This window comes from Echinops telfairi, unplaced genomic scaffold, assembly GCF_000313985.2.
Source record: "Echinops telfairi isolate 266 unplaced genomic scaffold, ASM31398v2 ScPeMD7_7416;HRSCAF=8454, whole genome shotgun sequence".
In the NCBI taxonomy this organism is placed as follows: Eukaryota; Metazoa; Chordata; class Mammalia; order Afrosoricida; family Tenrecidae; genus Echinops; species Echinops telfairi.
Genome location: NW_022111316.1, coordinates 2,050,735 through 2,060,237, shown reverse-complemented (window position 1 = coordinate 2,060,237; position 9,503 = coordinate 2,050,735). Strand labels below are relative to the sequence as shown.

Sequence of the window (9,503 nt, the reverse complement as noted above, 5' to 3'; positions counted from 1 at the left end):
GTGTGTATGGATTGGGATAACAGTTGTATGAGCCCCTAATAAAATGTTAAAAAAGAAAAAAAAAAAGAGAAAAACAAAACAAAAACAAAAAACAAACAAACAAACAAAAAACCCCAACTGTATAGAAAGAAAATTTCAAATAATGACTAATTGGCATGTTCCTTAATCACCTTCTGAAATTATTATTTAAAAATTTTGTTTGTGTTTATGTATTTTACCTCGTGTGTGATTAATTTAGAAGTTAAAATTTTCCTTCAAATTTATTCACTTTATCCATGATAATATATGAAGTATATTTTACTGACTCACTTGTAGTATTCCTGGTTGCTAACACTACTTTTACAAGATTATTGACTTGTTTTCTTTATTATATTTTTAATTATCTAAATTTATTTTTTCTGCATCTGATTTTTCTTGGTGGTTGTGGCTTTTTCCTTCCAGAGAAATTTGGAATTGTCCCTCTAGGTGCCACAATAACAAGGGTTTTATTTTGTGTTTAAGATTTCAGCCTGAGGGCTTTAGGTTGTAGGGATCGCCCAGATTCTGAAACCTCTACATGACTTCAAAAATAATTTACATGAGAAGGGTTCTTACAAGGCTAGTCTCAAGGAGGTAGAAGTTAAAGACCATCTGACTGTTTGGCTTTTCCAAAGTGTTCTACCACGCCACCGCTCCTGGTAGCAGCCACCAAACCTTTTCTCACCTGTCACCGCTCACATCCCAGGGATCTGCAATTTGCTGCAATGTCTCACAGAACTCACAGTTGTTAAGGAAATGTATCTGTAGTTGTGGAGGCTAGCAAATCCCAAATCTGACATCCAGATGGCCTTCTGGAGGATTCTCCTCTTTTACACAAATTTGCACCATTGATGCACAAGGCTGTGGACACTGTTGAATCAGGTGACAGGCTGCCAGCTCAAGTCCCCCAAATTGGAGGTCAGGTGGAAGCAAACCAGATGCAGAATCCAGAGCGAGAGAGTTAACTTTTTAAAAGTTGACTTTCTTAGGTCAAAATGACTACATGAATCCTGGGTACAGTGATTGTTGTCTGGGTGTTCATCATCTGGTGACTCATCTCCTGCCTTTCGTGCATACTCAATTAGGAAGCAATGTGGGGAGGTCACAAAGATGTTGTCTTGCCCATTCTTCAGGGCTTTGTTAGAAGTGAAGTGTTTGCCTTCTGATGTCAAAGGTTAGGTAGAGGACCACTTCTCCTTTTCCTAGACACGTTAGGTCTAGTTTCAGTCAGTTACTTAACCCCAGCTTCCTGCTTTTCTCAATTAGGAATAACTTCAAGCCGAAAATTCTCATTTTAACACAGATATCAGAAATGACACCTAATCTGTAGACTGTACTCTTAAGGAAACCAAGGGGAGTGATAAAATGGAAACTCAACATACATCTCACTTTAATCTTGCTTCACAGCATAACAGATGTAGAGATTAGAATTTACAGTACACCACAAAATTAAGGACTATGGCTAGAAGGACCATATTAAGTAAGTAATCGACTACACTGGAATCACTAATACCAAAATTATGGGGGTGGGGCATGGCATTTTTGTCCATTGACCTGGTCTGCCTACTCCTCCTCTCCTTAGCTTACTGCTCTTCAACTTGGTGGATAGTAAGTGATCGTTTCAAGGTCCTTGGGAGGTCTTTACACTCACTACTACCAACCTACTAACCAAAGGTTGGCAGTTGAAGCCCATCCTGTTGTGTTGTGTCAGAAAGGCCTGGTGAACCCTTTCTATAAATATTCTAGCCAAGAAAACCCTGTGGAGTTGTTCTACACTGTAGCACAGGGGGGTCACCATGAGTTGGAATCAATTTGATGACAATGGGCTAATGATAGTTTCAGAGTTTTGCTTCTATAACTTCTTTCTCTTATGTAACATGAGTTGATATAAAAAAAACAATATTTTTCTCTCCAGGAAAAATACCCAAGTATTCAGACTGGGAGTGTATCCCTTCTAAAAGTGTTGTGTATTTGTATCTTAAACTTAAATTTAAATTTCTCTCTCTAGGGTTTATGGGAGGGAGGTACTGTGGTTTGTTTTCTTGTCAATAGTATTCTCCCTGGATATATCTCTTGGGTTTGATATGAAGTATCATCTCCTCTAGGGCCTGGTGTCTCTAATGCTGATCTTTACCTTGCTGGAATTGTGCATAAGCATCTTTGTCTCATCCATGTGGTTGAAAGCAAACTGTTGTAAATCAAAAGCGGTGAGTATTTTTAAATCACTAATAATTCATATGGTCTGCAAGTCCCTCTCTAAGGTTTAAGGTTTTTTGCTTGATTCAGGAACTAGAAGAAACCTTTTTTTGTGATAATTATTTGTGGAATTCCTGAAGTCTCAGATTAAATGAATGAAAATGTTGGATTAAAGGCAAGACAAGGATCCCAATATGAAATTCTAAGAGGAAACTCTGTATTTACTATTTAAGAGCATACAGTTTAAAAACTGTTTAATTGAGCTATAATTAACATATCCCACAATTCCATAGTTCAGTTATATTAAGGAGGATTGTGCAATCATCACCTTCATCAACTTTGGAACACTTCCTGGCTTCTTTTACCCATTACTATTAATTATCCCCCAACCTCAACTTCCTTATCCTCAAATAATTATGCATCCAGTTGCTCTCTTCATAAATTCACCATACAAAACAAACACCCCAAACAAAAAGAGACCCAGCAATAATGACCCAATAAAAGAGAAAAACATCCATCAAAAAGAAAGCCAGGAGTACGTAAAAACTAGAATCAATTATAAAATGGGTCAAAAAAACAAAAACAATGCACTGTCGATGCTGATTCACAGTAGAAAGAAAATGTTTTGAGAATGATGATGGCAACAAATGTACAAATGTGCTTGACCCAATGGATGAATGTATGGATTGTGAGCCCCAATAAAATGATTCTTAAAAAAAAAAAAGACAAAAAACAAAACGCCAATTGCTATCAAGTCCAGTCTAACTAATGGCAATTGCATTTGTGTCAGTGGCTGATTTTTCTGAACTAGCACACCAGACCATTCTTCCAAAGCACCTCTGGGTGACCTTGAACTTCCTAATAATCAGCTATTAGTCAAGTTCATTAACTAGTTTCACTTCCTGGGGCTTCCCTTAGCAAAGCAAAATGACAAGATTCCCCTCTAGTTGAACTTTCTTCCACTAGCTGGCATGAGATGCAGCCATGTGTGTTTGTGTGTATAAAATATATATGCTCATATTTCATTTCAATCAATCCATATTATTGGTGGTGGTGATACTGATAATTACAGTGAGTGGGGGAAGGGAGAATTGTGTCAATGCTTGGAGTCTGATGTTGCTTTATTTTTCAGGCAGTTTCTTCACATCTCAGTGCTATGGAATGAGGCATGTCTCAGAAAAAAATAATTTTGAGAGCAAGGAAATTCAACTTCTAACCTCTAATGATTCAGAACTTCCTTCATTGATTTGGGAGAGCACAAGTCCATGAAATGCCATCATGCTATCCTGGTTCTAGTTATGAGAAGCTCGAATGTTTGTTCAAGGTCTTAAATTCCAACTTTAATCTCAGTGTGAGACAGATAGGACACATGATATCTTTTCACCAGACCCTCAGTATTGTAACTTCTATGATGGTTCTTCCAAAGTGATTGCCAGACTATTTCTCATTCTTCTTAACCATTTATCTGCTACCTTCGAAGATGAAGGACAGCAGGTTACACGTTTGTAAATCTCTCTAGTAATCAATTTCCAACGACACTACTCACCCACTGTCAAGTTCATTACGACGCATAGTGACCCCTGTGAAACAAAGGAGTCATGACCAAGAACTTTAACATTTCAGAGTTAGAAAGAAATTTGACGCTACCACTTCTTCTGTGTGAATTTGCACAAGTTACATAATCTTTTTGACTTGTATTCCTTCAACTATAAAATAGACACAATAATGTCATTAGTTACTATGAGAGTTAAATGAAAATAAAGTAACATGAAATAGTATCAAAGCTAATTAATGATGATGTGGTACTGGTGGTGCCAACTTTGTAACTGCTGTTAAAATGGATGTGGGACTGTGGTCAGCTGCTTGGTGAAGATATAGAAGAAATCCTCATACTTTCATTGTGGCCCCTTTAGACCAGCGGTTCTCAACCTGTGGGTCGTGACCCCTCTTGGGGTCAAGCGACCCTTTCACAGGGGTCGCCCAATTCATAACAGTAGCAAAATTACAGTGATGAAGTAGCAATGAAAATAATGTTATGAACTGGAGAGCAATTGTTTTGAGAATGATGAGGGCAATGAATGTACAAATGTGCTTGACACAATGGATGTATGTATGGATTGTGATAAGAGTTGTGTGAGCCCCCAATAAAACGATTAAAGAAAAAGAAAATCATGTTATGGTTGGGGGTCACCACCACCTGAGGAACTGTATGAAAGCGCCACGGCCTGAGGAAGGGCGAGAACCGCCGCTCTAGACTCTTCAACAACTTCCACGTCATCTTTTCAAGGTTTGCTGCTAAAACTTCTGCTATGTATTGGGGCGTGCTTTAGGAATCTCCTGCTAACATACATACATTTATAATGTATAAGTTATTTTTATCCTTTTATATTTTAAACGGAGTCATCTACAATGTTCATAGTCATACTCTCAGCTCCTTATAACATATGCAAAGATTTCTCCACCAGCGTTTTGTTCTTACTAACATAGACAATTACTCTGGGTATGAACTTACCTTCCAGTGCTTCTGCCAAAACTACTATCCATGGACTTAACAAAATGCTTTGTCCACTGGCATGGTATCCTGTATAGCATCGCCTCAGATCAAGGAACTCACTTCACAGTAATGAAGTTCAGCAATGGGCCCATGCTCATGGAATCCACTGGTCTTACTATATTCCCTATAATCTGGAAGCAGCTGGCTAGATAGAATGAATGATGGGGTGGTCTTCTAAAGAAACAATTCCAGTACCAGCTAGGTGGTAATACCTTGCAGCTTTGTGACTTTGTTCTCTAGGAGGCTTTTTGAGGCTCTAAGTCAACATGCAATATATAGTGCTATTTCTCCAATACCCAAGATCCATGACTCCAGGAACCAAATGAGGTAAATTAAAGTGGGACAACTCACCTTTACTCCTAGTGACCCACTTGAAGCATTCGGGCTTCCTGTCCCCGTAACCCTATGTCCTTTGGATCTGGAAATCTTAGTTCTAAAGGGAGGAATGATCCAACTTGGAAATGCACTGCTGATTCCACTGAACTGAAAATTAAGAATACCTCCTGGCCCTATGGACTTTTCATGCCTTGAGATCAGCAGGCAAAGAAGGATGTTGCTGTATTGAGTGCTGCGATTGATCCTGATTACCAAGGGAAACGATGGATTCATTGTTTTTCCTTGAAGATTACAAGGGAGTATTCCCCCCAAACCGGAATTACACTGGGAGGAGTGGAGCTTTTCTAGCATACATTTTTCCTACTAGGGGAGCATCAAGCAACTTGATCTGAGTTAGTGAACACAGTGGTGTCACCTGGGAAGGTTCACTCTGGTCATAGTGATTTTTTTTTTTGTACAAGTAGTTTTGCTCAAACATTATTCTTTGTGATGGCCAATTTAAGAGAACAGAGTGCAGCTGTGAAATTTTGTTTCCTACTCAGGAAATATGCTGGAAAACTGTTGTGATGTTGAATACAGCTTACAATGACAGCGCTTTGGGAAAAATGCAAGTGGATGTGTGGCTTTCTTGTTTCAAAAAGAGGTGAAATGTTGATTGAGGACAAACCTTGTTCTCAACATCCATCAACTTTGGTCAAAAATATCGACTCGTAGTGGATTTGGAGTTTGTTCCACCAGATCAGACTGTTAATAAAGCTTTCTGTTTAGAGGTTCTGCAAAGATTGCATAACAGTGTGTTACCAAAAAAGGCCTGATTTGTTGCAGATGGGGGACAAGTTTTATCACCACGACAAGGCACCTGCTCATGCAGCAATCTCAGTGTGCCAGTTTTTGGCAAAAATAGCCCATGCACCTTAGTCATCTCACTTTGTTCTGAGTGACTTATTTTTGTTTCCTCAAATGGAGAAAGGACAGCGATTTGATGATGCAGAACAGATGAAAATAAATAAATAAAGGAGGGGCTATCAGCCAATCAAACAGATGTGTTTGAAAAACGTTTCCAAGAATGGCATCGCAGATTTGACAAATGTATTGCAGTGTAATGGGGAGTGCTTTGAAGGCGATTAAGGTTGTTTTGTAAAAAAAAATTAAATAGATAGCTTTGAAAAAAATCCTTTTTTGAGGGGGTGTACCCCGTTGTATGTCTGGTTTAAGGAGAAAACCAACCAAATGAACTATTGCATCCTCTCTTGACCTCTTCAACTGAACTATCGAATGACAAATCTGCACTTAGTGGGCCCATTGTGCACATCCTTAGTATCACACGTCCTTAGTATCATCCCCACACATATGGGTTGCGATGATAACACCCAACTACAATAACAGCCATCACCTGTCTGAAGTCTTTTTTTCATGGTACCAGTGGGTGAGTTCAGACCACCAAATTTTCTAGTTAGTAAACAAGGGAAAACCGTTTGTGCCCACTAAAAATTTATCACCTTTGTTCTATATATATTTATAATTTAATGTTTATTTCTTAAATATCAATTCAACAATAACTTAGAGAATATCTTCAGCATGGCCCAACTCGACTGCCTCCTGATCCTTTGCTTTGGTAACCATGTAATGTGGCATGATGTGATCTGAGAAGATTGCTCTGTCATTCACAAGACTCTACTTCCACAACGAAGTTAAATCCTTTGAGGACTAAGGTGCACCTGACCCAAGCCATGGTATTTCCAATTGTCTCATATGCATATGCAAGTTGAACACTGAATAAGGAAGACCTAGGAAGAATTGATACATTTGTATTGTGATGCTGCTGAAGAATATTGAAAGTATCATGGACTTCCAAAAGCACAAATCTGTGTTGGAAGGAGTATGGCCAGAGTGCTACCTAGAGGCCAGGATGGCGAAATTTCATCTTACATGCTTTGGACATGTCAGGAGAGACCAGTCCCTGGAGAAGGACATCATGTTTCGTAAAGTAAAGGGCCATTGAAGGGGAGGAAGACCCTCAAGGAGAGGGATTGACATAGTGGCTGCAGTAAGGGGCTAAAACGCAGAACAATTGTGAGGATGGTGACAAGACTGACCGGCATTTCGTTCTGCTGTGCGTAGGGTCACTATGGGTCAGAATCACCTTGATGGCACCTAACAACAACAAGAACAACAATAACAATTAACAACAACAGAGTTAAATAATTTACTGCCCTAGTAGTGATAAACCAATGAGTTGTAAAAGGATTAAGCATGGGGTGCAGCACATAGTCCTATCAGAACCTTGGTTGACTGCAATGGGAGTTTAGCTGCAACAGCTTTTATCTTACAAGAGATGAAAGGAGAGAGAAATGATGAGTCAGAAGGAAGGTATTGCTACTAACAAAGAAGAGTTGAGAGTGGAGTGCATCTTGGAGATCCAGGTTCAGGTGCCTGGAATTTCTTAGATCCAAGGGAAGACAGATGCCCAAACACATGTAGATCTCCACAGAACTCTAGCCCACAGTTTGAAAGGAGGCAAGATCTTTCTGGAGAGCTGACACAGAGAAAACCTTCCTCTGGAGCTGCCACCCTGAATTTGAACTTCTAACCTTGGAAGCCATGAGAGAATACATTTCTGTGGTTAAAGCCTTCCACTTGTGGTATTTCTGTTTTAGCAGAACTATGTAACTAAGGTGGTCTCCTAGGTGCATGCACCGGACAAGGTGCTTGGTGTACAATGGATAATTATATCTGTTCCCAAGTTGCTCCTCCATTCTTCAAACCAAACCTGTTGATGTCAAGTCAATTCTAGCTCATCGTGACCCAGAGGGAAGGATAGACCGCTCCATGGTGTTTCCAGGGCTGGAATCAGTTTTTGGAACATTTTATTGTGATTCAAGTGAAAGTCTACACAGCACATTTGTTTCCCATTGAACAATTTCTACGCATAAAGCAAAATTCATTTGTTGAAAGTTTACAGAGAAAATTTGTTTTCCATCCTACAATTCATACACATTGGATTAATAAGATTATTGACAATCTTTATCATGCAGTAATACACTTTCCACACCCTCCCTGTGTTTTCCATTTTGTCCATCTTTCTAAGCTTTATTCCTGTGAAAATTATGCCTTCTTGATATCGTACACTTGGTTGTTTTAATGAGCGTGCACTTCTCTGGCATTATCCTACAAGTCTGTCCATCATTGGGTTCAAAGTTGAGTCGTAGGGCTAGACCTGAAAGGTGCCTAAGGGTCATTGTCTCAAGGGCTCCACCATCTCTATCCAATCGTTACACCTGCACATTTCTCTCATTATATCCAGTACCTCCTGTTTAGAACCATTGTGAAGCAGTCAGCAGTGGTCACCATTTCGTTTTCCTGGTCTCAGAGGTATGGAGGCTGTGGTTCTTGTGGTCCATTACTCCTTGGAGCCTTTGTTTCCATTTGCCTTTGATTTTCTTCACTAGTGACCAGTTACAAGCTTTAAAGACCTTAGTTACCACTCACCAAAGAAGTGGTGCACATATTGTTGATGACCTCCTCTTTTTATTTGATCCTGTACGTTACCAAGCATTATGTCCTCTTCCGATGACTGGTCTCTCCTGATAAAATGTCTGAAGTATGTGAGACAAAATCTTGCCATCTTTGATTCTAAAAAGCATTTTGGCTGTAATTCTTCCAATACAGATTGGTTTGCTCTTTTGTAAATTCATAGTACATTTGATATTCTTTTCCAACACCATGCTTCAAATGCATCAATTGGTCTTGACTCTTCATTATTCGTTGACCAACTTTCACATGCATGTGAAGAAATCAAAAGTACCATGACTTGTATCAAGTGCACCTTAGGCTTCAAAGTGACATTTTTGCTCTTTAACACTTTCAACAGCTGTGATCTTCTGGAAGTAGATATTTGGCTTTTCGTTGAAGGCAGATCTGAGTGGATTTGAACCAGAAATGTTTGGTTAGCAGCCAAGTGCCTAATGGTTTGCACCACTCATGCAAGCTCATCACTGATCCCTGGGGAAATTGAGGGAAGAAGCCTGGCTTGCCAAAAAAGAGGAAGCAGGAGGTGGGTGGTGGGCAAACTGCACCCGCAGGCACATCAGAGGAGGAAGTACATGTGATAAGGGAGGAAAGTTTGCTCGATTATCTCTTCCTTTCAGGCAGTGGGACAGTTCGGTGCTGTCTTGATAATTTGTGGTAACACACCACAGAATCATTTCGTCATACGTTCAAATGTTCTTTGTTGTAAAAGATGGAAGAGGAAGGCGGTCAAAATGTGGAACTGGAATATGATCAACAACACAGAAGCGGGTAGAAAGAAAGTGCTAGTGAAAATGGGATATGAAACAATTTGGAGATCGGAAAGTCTGGAGTTATAAGTTTCTGTTGAATTTCTCCATAAAAATAGCAT

General features: G+C 39.5%; 1 protein-coding gene across 1 annotated transcript in view; it reads left to right on the top strand.

The window, feature by feature from the left end:
• The window catches only part of MS4A3 (membrane spanning 4-domains A3), an 11,015-nt gene extending 7,587 nt beyond the window's left edge, over positions 1–3,428 (top strand). Inside the window, exons 5-6 of the mRNA XM_045297050.1 lie at positions 2,124–2,225; positions 3,347–3,428. Coding sequence (XP_045152985.1) covers positions 2,124–2,225; positions 3,347–3,379 — 135 coding nt within the window. The 3' untranslated portion in view covers positions 3,380–3,428. The remainder of the gene's footprint in view (positions 1–2,123; positions 2,226–3,346) is intronic.
• Positions 3,429–9,503: the final 6,075 nt, after the last annotated feature.